Genomic DNA, 15,371 nt, shown 5'->3' on the forward strand with positions numbered 1-15,371 from the left:
GACGGATGTGTAATAGAGAAAAAATATATATTTACCATTTTCTTCTCGGAACAATTCCATATGAAAATGCATTTTATTTTTTATATGGAGTGACATATGAGCAAAAATAAAGATATTTACGGCTATGGGTGTGTCACAATTTCCAATGTCAAGAAGATATTACGGAGCATTGGTTGCGAATTCGATAATATTGCATATGCCTATTAATAGAAAGGAATGTTAAGCTATTATTAACATTGAATGTGCTATTTTGTCACAGTCACATAAACACACGCCTAGTCACTATGAAAACAATTAATTTAAAATCATTTACGAAATTTTATAAAGAAGTCGATTACAAGAACGGTAAAGATAACCAAGTTCCATTACAAACTAAATTACCTCGACTCTTACAAACAAATCTTAGTTCACTATTTTAAATTTATTCACGGTTGTTTACAATTGTTCACGTTATATAAACGGGCTATTTAATGTAAATATTATTTATGAGATCCCCGATATTTGGACGCTGAATTATCATAGTTATCTAATATATAATCCCGTTTATAGGAATATGTATGCAAAACTTAATTAGTTCATTTTCATATACCAATTTAGTATAAAATTTCTACAAAATTCAGGACTCTACACAGAACAGAACATGGATATTTGAAATTTCGCCGGCCTTTCCACGTCACCACCCTCTATAGCAAGCATATGGAAATTTAGTCCCTGAACGTGAAAAATTGCAAGAACGCTGTCTGGCAAAATACAATTTAATTTCCAGCACATTTGTTTATTCGAATATTTTCTAGCATTTCGTTGATATATATTATTGATTTATATGTGAGTTATAAATTAATAATTTGGTTTCGATCCTTCCGTTTTTGGGTTCTTAGTATAAGTAGTATAGCTATTGGATGGAATTCCGCTTCAAAGTTTAAAGTTTAACCAATATATTCGATACATTAAGTCAGTTTCTATAAATGCATACAACCATCACGATACAATAAGATAATGACAAACGGAATAAAAAAAAGACTTAATAAAGTAAGAGTTCAGATTTCAAAGACTATACACTTATTGTGAATGTTTATGTAGATTTAAATAATATAAGTTCAAATTATGACATAGTCATAGAAAATTACAATATAGTCACATTGTTTTTTTAGCATTATACACAGAAGGAGAACGAAAGCACTTGGATTGGTCAATAAATATTTTTATTTTATACCTTCTGTCGTAAACACGACAAACGAGACCAAAATAATATTCAATTCCTTTTTCCATTTCTTGCCTATTACAATGCATAGTTTAGTCTAAAATTAAATACATCTTTAAAATTGACACTTTGGCACGAGTTTTTCATTTCAATATAAAGATTTTCAAGATAAAACCTAAGATATTATATAATTAAATGAAATAAACAAAACGAACTAACAAACATAGCCTATGTTGTTTTCAAACAACGTTTTGTACATCGCCATTTACGTGAGTAAACGCCTACATTATTCGCCCATTAGTGTACAACAGCATCTTACACTGAAACGTGCTTTGTCATCAATAGCTTCACAAAACAATGAAATAAGCTATAATATACGAATAATAAATCCTATATTATTGTAATACTAATAATTATAATAAGAAATATTTAAACAGTATTTTTTACTTGTTAATTAATATAATCATCATCATCTGCTTCTTCCTTATCCCATTTATTTGAGGTCGACGTAATATGTTTGTAATAATATTTATAAATAAGTATTTTTTAAATACCTTAATCATAGAACATGATACATACTAAGAATCTACGTCTAATCTAAAAAAAATATTTGGACTTCATATTTTGTTACTAAAACTTTTAAATATTACTTTTCTATCAACGGCAAAATTTTCACTGTTAGTTTAATAAGAATCCTATTATGGTTAATGTTTTAGCTCTTTACTTTTAAAAGTAAAACTGAACGAAACATATTTTGATTTAATTTTAAAATTCATTCATTATCATTTAATTTTTAACCATAATATACTCATATTCTTTTAATTATTTTGCATAGATTATATACCACACGCAAATATGAATTTTATTTAGGTGAACGGTTAAGTTGATAGCGTTTTAATACGCGACTTGACTCATCGACTGTCATGATTGATCGCAGCCTTCCCACCGTACACTTCATTCAAATGTTAATGACCATTTGAGTCGAGATAGCACTATAATCTGTCGCATAATTTGGCGATTATAAGAGCATAAAGTTCCCATTAGTCTTGCCAGACTGTTATAATATTAATTAGTGCTATATTGTATATTATTTTAAAATATTAAATCCTGATTTATTCTTGTAATTTACTATTATAGAAATAAATAGAAGCGGACCTATAGCTTAAAAGCGAGAAAAACGCAGTAAGCCCTTATTTTAATAGTATTCATCAGACCGCAGAATTGAAAATTAAATATGGCTACAAACGTTAAATAGAAATCTATTTATCAGAACAAGCCTGCGTGAAACATCTATGAAAGTACCACCTACCGCGAAAGAAGTGGAATATAAAAATACTTACTGAGTCAGGATCATGGGCATTGGGTGTGGACGGCTGAGCGGGCCTTGGCGGTGGTGGATAACCCTGTGAACAAGATAATACGCTTTACAAAAAACCATAGTCGCCAATTTGTTAGGAGTGGAGAATTTTCCAAGAATGTTTTCATGGCCAAACGAAAATAGCAAGAAATAATTGAATCGCAGACCACTCAAGTGATTATAGTAGGCTGTATTGTTGCAGACACTTCGCGGTCATAGCATTGGAACAGTCACCAGTCGCGATAGGCAACTATTTAATTAAAACTGACGCCGACCATAGTACGGGACGTGAGTTAAACTGACGTTTTAATCATATATTCCTGTCTTCAGGTCTTTTAAAGTATATTTTTATACCTTATCAACTTTTTAAAGGATAGCTAAAATGAGGTTTTAAGTTATTTCCTATGTAATTCACACGCTGAATTTCTTTTTTTCTATTTTCTTTCATTCCTTTTTGTTACGAGAAATTAATAATTGAAACGATAAAGTATAAGTCGGAATTGCACACAGAGAGTTTCAAATAAATTAAGAACACTTTTACAAAAGTTATATACTGATTTGTCTCAGTAACTTCTTCTTCTGTCTTGCAAATATCCAACCGGTACCCAAAGGAGGTGATCGAGCAAACCCTTCTAACTATCGTCCCATTGCTATACCATCCGTAATTTGTAAAGTTATGGAGCGTATATTAAATAACCATCTTTTAACGTACCTAGAAGGCAATGAGCTCCTCAGTGATCAACAGTACGGATTTCGAAAAAACAGATCTACTGGCGACCTCTTTGTGTACGCTACGCATCAATGGGGAGAAGCTATTGAGAAATATGGTGAAGCTCTTGCTGTATCTCTTGATGTTTCCAAGGCGTTTGACAGGGTTTGGCACGATGGACTTATAAGCAAACTTCCCTCCTTTGGTATCCCTAATAGTCTTTGCTGCTGGGTTTCGAACTTTTTAAAAGATCGTTCGATAAGGGTAGTCATTGACGGCTGCTCTTCTGACCTCTTTAACATCAATGCCGGGGTGCCTCAGGGGTCCGTTCTTTCCGCTACATTATTTTTGCTATATATGAATGATGTGCTTAAACCCGGAATCCTGGGGTATGCTGACGATAGTACTATTTCAGATAGGTACCTGCTTAATAGTAGTGCCGGGGGGGCAGAGTTGAATTCCCAACGTCAGAGTTTGATTAGGCGAATAGATCAGAAGCTACAGACGGTATCTGACTGGGGTGATGCCTATTCTCATGAGATTTAATGCTATAAAAACCCAAGCTTGTCTTTTTTCCACTAAAAATAACCCCTTTAACCTATCTCCAACTTTTCGAAATGCATCTGTCCCGGTTTCTGACCATCTCGATCTTCTAGGTTTAACAATATCATCCAACCTAAATTTCGGGGCATATATTGAATCTAGAGCTAAAATGGCATCAAAAAAACTGGGCGTCCTCTCAAGGGTTAGAAGATACTTCACGCCTGGACAGCTTTTAACGCTATACCAAGCACAGGTCCGATCTTGCATGGAGTATTGTTCCCACTTATGGGATGGATCCGCTCAGTACCAACTTGACGCTCTAGACTCAATCGACAGACGAGCAAGGAGACTTATCGAGGACGAATCACTTGTAGCTAAGAGGCTTCAAAGTCTTAATCACCGACGTAAAGTAGCTTGTCTATCGGTGTTCTATAGGCTCCATTTTGGCGAATGTGCTCAAGAACTGCACAACCTCATTGCTCCAGCACCGTTCCATCAACGTACAACAAGACGTAGAGAGCGGCTCCACCCCTACACTATTGACATCCCAGCTGCTCGAACTAACCGTTTTGCATCATCTTTCCTTATGCGAGCAGCTAAGGAGTGGAACTCTCTACCAGCGTCTATTTTTCCTGCCTCTTACAACATTGGGTCTTTTAAGTCAAGAGTGAATAGGTATTATTTGAGCTTGCGTGTAACAGCTTAGACCACATCATCACTTAACATCAGGTGAGATTGCGGTCAAACGCGCTCAAATTATAATATATAAAAAAAAAAAGTAAGTAACTGTAAAAGCACTATATGATAAACAAAAAAATGCACACACAATATCAATATATTTTTTAGAAATTTAGAACACAGTCTCAGATAATATCTATTTCAGGACTACTTCTATTTCTACAACTTTTTTATATTATTTATGTTTAATATTGTCTATTATTTTATATAGAAAAATGTTATATTGTCATTCTTATTTTTCCGTGATCTGCTTTACTTTTGAGACGTACAATTATACTATATTCCTTCTTAAAAAAACCGTGTTTCCATAATTATATTTATTAGCTTAATACAAATACAGTCCCATCGCTCACAATAGTAGTAGGGTATTCGGGTCTTCATACAAACGAGCATGACAAAAAGTTCATTGGCTTAAACTCAAAGTAAGTTCCAGCAACAGCAATGTAAGCCGAACGCTAGGCTTCAAACTCGGCCCGCAACCGAAGCGCTAAAATCAAAGTTTGAAAGCCGTTGGTATATATTTTCATACTTAATAAATAGGGAATATAATGCAAAATTTCCAAATTCTACCAGTACTTTAGTTACCATTGATAACTTGCGCTATAAGATCTTAATTTACTTAAAGAGAAATTGCCATCTTACAAAATAAAAGTACACAAAGATCAAAATACCTAATAAATAAGTAATTTAAATACAATATTAGATATTATTAATTTTAATTAAATCATTACATGGTATAAAATAAAAGCGATGTCGCTGTCTGTCCGTCGCTATGTATGCTTAAATCTTTAAAAGTACGCAACGGATTTTGAAGCGGTTGTTCTAAATAGATAGTGATTCTAGCGGAAGGTTTATATATATAATACATGTACACCCGTGCGAAGTCGGGGCGAGTAGCTAGTATTCAATAAACCACAGATGCCATTTTGAATAAAACTACTACGAAGATAACCATTCTAAGAAGTGAAACTTACAATATATCTTAGAACAAACACATTTAAATGATATCCTTTGGCCGGTAATTAGTTAATTATTTAGTTAAGTGACATACATATAAAATAGGATCTATGTATATATATATATACATATATATGATTTTAGCAGTTTATAAATAATACTTTAACACACCTATATACTATTTATATTTCATTACATAATTCAGTCTTAACGCTAAACCTTTAACGCTAGGCAAATCGTAAAATTAAGTGACATAACAAAAAATAAACTTCACACATATATAGTATAGGTCAGTCAGTCTAGGCACTCCTTCCCGCAGTAGGAAAACGCATCCTTTCACTTTTGCATTGTATATGTGTTTCCGTCATCCTTTCATCCGACATTCTTTCCATATGTGCTCGAACCCAACGTAACATGTCCTTTCTTGTTTTTACACCGACAGTTTCATTACCAAGTAACCAACTCGCTCTCTCTATAACCATATTAATGTAAGTATTAGTTTATCCTAGGACAATACCCGCGTGAATTCGGATGAAAAGTATCCTGTGTTATTTACGATACGATCTAACTGTGTATTATACTGAATTGGAAACCAACCAGTACTTTTGCTTGAACAATAATAATAGGCATAAAACACCCATCCTCGGTAGTATAAACACTACTATATTAAAATAGGATATTTTTATATAGTATACAAATCTCACTTAACGGTGTAACATTCGCCTATTGTAATTTTCTATTTCTCCTTTTTATATTATACTATATTTCATCTCTCACTCATGACTTCTATTTTTTCGTAAAAATTACGTTACTTTAGGTTTAAAGTTGAACATTTTAGTGTGAACATTAAGGTTTTAATATTTTGAGTAGAAGTAATGTCAGCACAATATTGTTCTGACAATCCTGTTGAAAGTAAATTCCAACTGTTTTTCCCGAATCCTTAGCATATACAATAATATACATATCTTATAAAATGTCTGTTAATAAATTCTAACTTCAGCTCTGCACACTACATTGAACTTGTAGAAAAGCTAAAGAATAATACAGAATTTAAAGAGAAATAAGAGACTGGCTACATTTTAGTGTAAAAGAAAGGCACTGTTTGTTCAACAGTGCATTTATTTTGAATTTTCGAGAGAAAACTTTGCACGCTGATATATTTCAGTTGTTACCGGTGAAGAAACGGTAGCCGCGACTTCTAACTCATATTCATAAGGTGAAAATTTAAAAAATAATATTTCTTTTAATGCACAAACTAAACGAAAATTATTATATATCTTATTTACTCTCCCTACTGCTCTATGCCAACATTATGTCTATGTGGTACTACTCGTTTAAGACTTGAGATTTGTTTTTCTTTTATATTAATTATATTTCCATTCTGTTCTTCTTTATGTTGAAGCCATCTCGTAGTCAGAATACATGTCACTACATTACTGATGTACAGACACCCTTAACCACCAAAATTATGTTGGGAAGTCATTATCATCGTATTTCAGTTAGAACTCACGCCCGTATGGGGTATGGTCATAGAGGACCTATGTTTTATATAAAAACTATATATACGCTGTGGAAGTTTAGTAGCTCCTAGAATTTGGTGTTAGGGCTGGTATAAGCGAATAGACAAAATATCTATCTGATAGCTGAGTCTGGTGTAAATGCGTTTATGGTATGTGATAACCGATAACAATCAGGAATAATATATACTTAGTTGTTAGTACTTGATTGCTAATTCAGTAGTGTTTAAATATTGTAGCGTACAACAATGTGATTTTATTAAATGCAATTAAATATAATCTTTCACACATAGACAATTTACATAGTAATATAATTAATTAATCTATATTGATAGTCAAAATATGACAGTTAAGATGGATTTGGAGTAATAATATAAAATAAATGCATTTGAGAATATAAATGAATGTATACTGAATGATTTTTATTATTTATTTTATTTATATTATTTAAATAAGCCATAGCTAAAAGTTCAAGGGTAAAAGTTAAAAACAGGGCACCAATCTATTTAATTGTATACCATCGACACAAGCTTTGTGCCAAACCAAGAAAACTTCAATGGAATCACATTGTTCCCAGCCTATTTGAACACATAAATATTATAGGTACTTTAGTGAAACGCAAACTTGCAAGATGAATAGCATAGAATTAACATTATCTAGGCTTTTAGCATCTATTTTATTTTGGTTTTATAAGGCGGAAAACATTTCCTTAAGAAAGTTACAATTTAAAATAAAACAAATGAAACTTATACCTACATAGCGTTCGATCTTTTCCTTAATATTGGATCTCATAATCATTAATATGGTAAGTAAACTTAGCAAAATCAGTGGAGGTTTGCATGTAGTAAAACTATAAATAGATATACGTGCTGTTGAAAACAACCGTTAGAAAGTAATTAACGACCAAAAATTGCAATACACGCTACATCTAGGTTTGCATAATGTCATATTAAATTAAACCCAATAATAATGCAGAACGTTTTGTTTTATTCGTCTATATATCATATCAATCTTACCCATCGCCGGATACCCGTAAGTCGGACCTTGTGAAAAAATAGTATATCGATGTCTATCTAAAACAAATGTTTAATTAAGAATAATAATCAAATGCGTGTATAAACATTGTCGGTCTTATTACAAAAAATCTGTTAAAACTACGTGGTCTAAATGGTCAACCATTCCTAAAGTTAATACTTGGAATAAACCTAACATTATTACGAATCCAGATCTAACAGAGGACTACTTAGTATTACAGTTAAATCGTTCATTATGTATTCCATACAGAAATCAGTCACTCATGTCTGTCACCGTACAATTACGTTCCATTTTAACAGAAAACTGAAAAGATCAAAAATAATATTAGTTCAAAGAAAAATGTATAAACTAAAAATAAATTTATTTCTATTTATCTATGTCTTCATTATAACTATTTCATTAATATATAATATTTATTAATGTACTATTAGGCTGAAAATCAGTTTTAAATTATAAGTAGGAGTCCTATACGGAGAAAAGGAATGGCGAGATATTTTTATTGGATCGTTCGAATGATGACTATTTCAAAGTCAAATGAGTGAAAAAATAACAATTAACGTCTTTTATATGTTTTTATTGTCGTAAAATTTGCTTTAAATATTTTTAGTTAATATATTTTTAATTTAGTTAAAATATTTTTCCAAAAAAAAAACAATAGAATTTTTAAAATGGAGTTTGTATTTTTGCATTTAGACCACTGTTAAACTAGGGGCATCGCAGGTCTAACTTTAGACCATAGACGAATCACGATTTAGAGATAAACTTCATTTTGTAATAAGGAATACATTGGTGAATGGTTTATTACTAGTGCTAAACCAGATTTATCTTTTTGTAATAAGGCCGTGTATGTTTAGAAAGTTATAAGTCAATTTACAATAATGTTGAAATTCTTATACAATTTTACTAATCGGTACTGGTAATAAAAAAAAAACAATAGCTATGAGAATTACGGGATATACCGCTGGCAAAATATTACAACACCAATATTTTGCCAAACATTTCTTTCGAAAGTTACATGGCTGCTACCAGCAATAATTCAAAGTAATATATCCAAAGGTAGTATCTTTATGTTAACGAGAACTTCTAGGTATATAGGGTTGTCCAAAGCAAATGTAAAATGTTAGAATCAGCAAGGGGTTTTATTTAGATAATGAAGCGGCCAACATACAAGACAAAGGTTGTCAAGGCTCTCAACAATTCAATTGCATTATTTCGCGGAGATTGCAAAAGGGAGCGAGCGGCATAATTTATCCAACTCGGCAATTCCCGACAGCCCTGCCACCGTGACTTTGCCGCAGGAGAGAATGTACGCCCCACAGTCAGCGCTTTAGAGGTTTCCAGCCGGGAGCGGCCGCCACAGTAAAGTTCGGAGAATCCCGAGCATTTTGCAGTTTGTTATTATGAGACTAGAGTGCTGCCAACGATAACTTGCTCTTTATGTACTGTGAAAAACAGAAATCCGACATAAAGTCACTTCTTAGTTGCTGTCAGAAAACTAGGTCAATACATTAAATAACGAGATATTCGTTAAAGAACTTACTACTTCATAGTATAAATAGGATCACATCAAGTGACACATAGTGATGTACCAAATAAACTAATCGCAAATCCAAAGATAACCAAATATCAAACAAAGAACCCCATAGCACCAAAGAATTCAATCTTTATAAGGCAAAGGTAAACATAAAATCGAACTTTTGGGAAAAAGTTGAAAGCAGGTTGTAGAAAAGTCAAACAATAAAATTAAACGTAGTCTTTGACAAATACAGTTCCTTGACAATAAAAAATATACTGACTTACTGGCGGAGGCCAGTGTCGGTCGAACTAGCGAACGGGTAGAGCAGTCTCGCGCAAGCGGCGAGCCTACTATGGGGGAATATTAAACCGACTATACCTTAATGTATTGTCATTTAGTCCTAAAGTTAGGACTGGATATCATATGCATAACAGACCAATTTACAAATGCTTTACTGTCATAGGTTACGGGCAGCAAGTCATGGTTAATGTAAAAAGTTAGGCTTTTTATTTTCTTTCAAGTTGTTTATTGAAATATAACAGGCAATAAAGCATATTATCATTGCTTTGTACTGAAGTCCAGTAAAATATAATTAGTGATTCCTCATTACCGCTTGGTTGGCGTGGCCCCTCTGGACGTTCGTGCGTCTGCCGGCTTATGGTTATTAATAACGCCGGCCGCCGCCGCCCCCCTCACCACCCCGCGGCCCCTGCGAGCCCCCACGCTCGCCCGCGCTGCCGCACGTCTGACATTTTAATTCCGAAGCCGCTCGGAGCGGCTACAACTCCACTGCATACCTTATAATATCGACTGTCGACATCCATAAACTCCATCGATATACATTGTAACTTCACTAAGTAGTTATATTAAAATACACACATTCTCGAAACGTATTTTAACGTCTTAAAAAGATATTCGCGTTTGTAGAATAATAATATTTCTCAAACATAATCGCTTAAGGCGATATTGCTGCTGCATCATCACTGCTGTAGCTTATGTATTGCATCTATCAGGCAGTTTCGTTTTTATGCCTTTTTGATGCTGTTTCTGTGTAAGTGTCTATACCATGACCGGCGATAGGATGAGGATAGATAACAATTCCTATATTATTTACATATTTTTTTATCTTCAAACAAATTCCTAAATAGAAACAAATTAACTGATGAAACTTGTGCAAACAATGTTGGTCAAGTTACTATTTCATCAACCCATATCTATCTGGTAATAAAGCTCTTTTCTATCGACCTAACCTTCAATATTTTATAGATATCGGTTTTGTTAATTATAAGCATTTTTTAATAATTAAGTAAATTATGCAATTTCCCTATAAAGAAACTGTACTTGGAATTGTACATTTAAAACACAGTTTAAACATTTATATCTTGGTTAGAAACAGAGATGTTTCAGTGATTTGGAGCAATATTCATTAAACTATGTAATGTACATAATTGACATGGAATTGTTTTTGTGAAATATTTGACTATTCGACTTAATCTTCGATCCTGTTGTAATAGGATCGGAAACAAAGACAGTTTTTAATAATGTATATTTACTTTTTATATATTATAACAATTTTGGTCTGCGATAAAATTAGATTAAATAATATCGATTGCGTTTGTGAGGGCATCACTAGTCACGAATGCTACAATGGCGGTCGGGCGAGCGCAGGTCGAGCGCAACATGGCTGACTAGTAGGCGGTTCGTGTGACAGGGACGAAGCAAGCATCGACTATTGGTCTCCTACTCGCACTCGCACGTAATGCTGGCATCGATCTCCACTCGCTGTGCTCGCCCCCAGCACCAGAAAGGCGGAACTAACAAAATTACAAAGCGCTTTCGAGCCGCTAATCATAAAATAAGATACGACGTTTCATTTCGACCGTACTACTCTCAAGCGATCACGATGCCTGGAATGGCCCTTGACTCTCAAAATTCTCCACTGACATCGCGGAGTATTAACCGCGGGTCGCTCGTTCCGACTTTTGTAAAGCCTCAAACCGAGTTTAGATTTATGTTGCTTCGGTAGATTGCATCGATATGAGGATATAACGTTTCTAGATATCCATTAATTTAATCGGAATATTTAACTTTAGAAGCGGATTTCGATGTCTAACAGAAACAAGAAATTAGATAAAACGACATTTGTAATTTCCAGCCACATAAGTTCAATCCCCTTATTTTAACTTTTGTGACTAATGTAAAATATAAAGGTAGATCAGAATTTTTAATTAAATTTTCAAGTTTGATTTAAAAGAGAAAATCCTGGGGAAATCGACCGTCATCTGAACATAGAACAAAAGTAAAGCGACTTTTATGTGAAGATAAAGAGGGTCGGGTTTACGTTAGTATAAATTGTAGCAGAATCTTGGCAGCGTTCACTTCGAGTCGAGTATAAAATCGACAGAAGACGCTCCCTCGCATCTCGGAGGGTTAGTTGAAGCGTTCTGCTCTGCCAGTTACGTGATAGTTGACTGACGTTTAATTTTTACACCCCGCACTACAATTACGATGAAACGTGTTTCTAAGTATTGTGAGCCTTCAACTGCTATATTTGTTTCATATCAAGTTCCTTACAGGGAAATGCTTTTGTATCGAGCTACACTTAAAAATAAATATGAAGTAGATAAATAAAGACAGAGGTGGAACTCTATAGAAGTATTTCTTTGTCGACAGTTGTTCTCAATAATACGACTAGAATAAATTTAGTTATGCTTTTTACCGGACCTTTTTGTATCCAACTAAACTCGCATAGAGAGCCCTGCTACCAACTCTCAAGCTATTGTTACTATTGCAGAATAACATTACAATACTTTTTTCAGATACAGATTTCAGAGTAATGAATCACTAAACGCGTAAGAAATATGTTAGTATTCTACGGACTTTTATGAATTGTTACATGACACTGCCTATATATGTATCATTAGAAGTACTTATACTAAATAATAACAATTGTAAAAAATATCAGCTATTAACTCCCTAATTACGAAAACAAAGCGTATGCTGAGCTACACGCTCAAGATTCATACGTTAACAACATGTGCTATAGATAAATTACATGTGAAGAGATCTAACGCTGACGGTTCGCTAGGCCGGCCACGTGCGAACCATACGGCCGGGACATACAAATATGCAAATCGGCCGAAGAGCGGACCGTGCCAAAAACACTCACTCCGCTCACGTTCTTCTATGAATTCCAATCGCTGCACTATGACGAACCGATCATCCACGACATTGCTTCGCCAGTCACGCACAAGACGGCATGAATCGAATGCACGAGATTTATATTTTCATTTTATGCCTTGATTATATTTATATTTAAAAGAGAATCGCCATGCACACGACTTGTGTTGATAGTTTAAAAATGCATAAATAACATCGTTATATTCGATCTAGTATGTCCAATATTCCAACGACATGTACCTAATATAATAGCATATATCGATATTTCTTCTAATGCGTGGTTGATTCTTACACAGATGGTAAATATCACTATATTTACAGGTCGTCATTTATATAGAAAAATGACATTTTTCAAAATTAGAAGCTAGAATTGCCTACTTTTATGTAAGTTAATTAAGTTAACCACGCATTTTTCCACAGAAGTATTATATATCATTTTAAAGTATTTAGATAATTATTAAGACGTAATAATTATCTAAATACTTTAAAATGATATATAATACTTCTGTGGAAATTTGAAACTTTAAAGGAAAAAATTATTTAAATAATTTAAAAAAAATTAAATGCTTTCTTAATACAAGACAAAAATGTACATTTTGAATACTTCCATTATTCTAATTAAGCGATGAAATATTGTTGTATAAGTTTCAGCCTCTATTTTTCATAAGGGCAATACCTTACAATAAAATACAACTATCCCTAATTTTTAACAATATAATGCCATCAGTACCCAAAAACAAGTGCGTAGTCATTATTATTAAATTCTTTAAAGTAAGAAACAAAGTCGAAGAACATCAAAGGAACAAAACGAAAGTAGCTCCATTAGGCTGGGTATGTCCATAGACGGTTTATTGAAATAGTTATGGTTGTGAAGGTAATTTTTAAAAATTGCTAACTAGGAGGGTTTCGTCCATTTGCCAGCATTTAATGTGAAGCCATAACAGTAAAGTTCATAGCCAAAGTTCCATTCTGAGTTTCGTGAATTACTATACTTTCCATATAGAGTGGGTTCAATTTCGCTAAGCAATAGAGATTCCTATCTCTACTTATTTACACTAACGTGAGTGCACTATCCGTCTTTTAAAGGTTTTACATTTCAACATACCATTTTGTTTTTCAATAATTAATTGATAAACCAAGTTCAAGGATATAAAAATTTCAATTGACTCTTGTAAAGACACAATAAAAGAATATCTAAGGTAGAGTTTTGTGGAATATGCAAAATTTATTCCAAAAATAAACTACTATTTCTGTATGCAAGACGTAAAAAATATTTTCAATAGGCAATTTAATCGCATGAATAAACATTGATTATAGAATTATTTGTTTGATAAGGCCGCGATATAACTGTGTCGTATAGCGGCCACATTGCTCGAGCGGCAGCGAAATAAAACGTTCCTTCACTATCCGGTAGTCGTTTATCTTATAGTTTGGGGAGCTATCTCAAAAGCAAGGCTGGCGCGAGCAGTCACCGCGGCCAAAATTATCGAAAATTTCCGCCACTACTGATGATATCGTCGCGATAAACTTAGGCAAACATGGCGTCGGTTCTACCCGTACTAGTTATAACCCGTTTCCTGCATTATATAGATACACTTACTTTTTTTCATTAAACCGCGATTACTTATATATGTGGAACACACACATACATATATAGGAAACTTGTCTAAGTGTAAAGCAATATTGCGTTATTGTTAAACATTCACGTGACGATTATATCGGTTTTGACGTATAGCTCATTCATGTATTTCGAATAAGAAACAAAACATAATGTAGACAGTGAGGAAAGTACTTGTTTTTACTCTGATGTCTGTAATGGCTGTAGTCGGGTAAGTATAAAAATACTGGCTCGACTTCGAGAGTAAACGGAATTGCTCACATTAATAATTAAACTTGTTTCATACTTCACGGTCTCTTTCCCATTTCCTGTTTGTGCTATACGTATGTACCTTCATTCGTATAAATATTTTAGTATGTAATGATATTATAATAATAATGGTATTATGGAGACATTTTCTATAGATCGAGTAAAATATTTTGATAAAAAATTCGGCGGTTATATATAAAATAAATAATATCTTATTCCAGTAGCATTTATATTAAAACCATTAGTTACTCTAAAGTCCATAATGATATTAATGTTTAAAATAAATAAACGATCATTTTTGTAACCTAAATAAAAAATCAACTTACTTATAAATGATTAAAATGCCATAAGAGTTTGAGATTACTATATTAGCTTTTGACAATATACCGATTAATGACAAGCAAATGTGTCTATAGCGTCATGTACATGTGCTAGTATACTCTATAGGACTTCAAATATATTTTGTTTATTTTATAGGAGAGAATTTTTAAATGGCTATAAACCTCAATAAATTCGTGGTGTTAGTGTATACTTTTAAAAATTAATTTTATTTGTAATGTAACTAGCTACTCCCGCCACTTCGTCCGCGTGGAATTTAACTATATTTTTCTAAAATAAAAGATTTTTTATAAAATAAAGGTATAGGCTACCTTTATTTTATAAAAAATCTTTTATTTAAGTTACTCCTATTACATCAGCTACCTGTCAATAAAAGTCCAGTTAAAATCGGTCCAGCCATTTCAGAGATTAG

At 33.1% G+C, this 15,371-nt stretch overlaps 1 protein-coding gene across 1 annotated transcript in view; it reads right to left on the reverse strand.

The window, feature by feature from the left end:
• Positions 1-15,371, reverse strand: part of LOC131846633 (trithorax group protein osa) — a 102,412-nt gene that overhangs the window by 53,902 nt on the left and 33,139 nt on the right. The window contains exon 4 of the mRNA XM_059195986.1: positions 2,542-2,604. Within this exon, the coding sequence (XP_059051969.1) occupies positions 2,542-2,604 (63 nt within the window). The remainder of the gene's footprint in view (positions 1-2,541; positions 2,605-15,371) is intronic.

The sequence above is a fragment of the Achroia grisella genome, unplaced genomic scaffold (assembly GCF_030625045.1).
Source record: "Achroia grisella isolate CSIRO2021 unplaced genomic scaffold, CSIRO_AGI_Agris_v1 utg511, whole genome shotgun sequence".
NCBI classification, from domain to species: Eukaryota; Metazoa; Arthropoda; class Insecta; order Lepidoptera; family Pyralidae; genus Achroia; species Achroia grisella.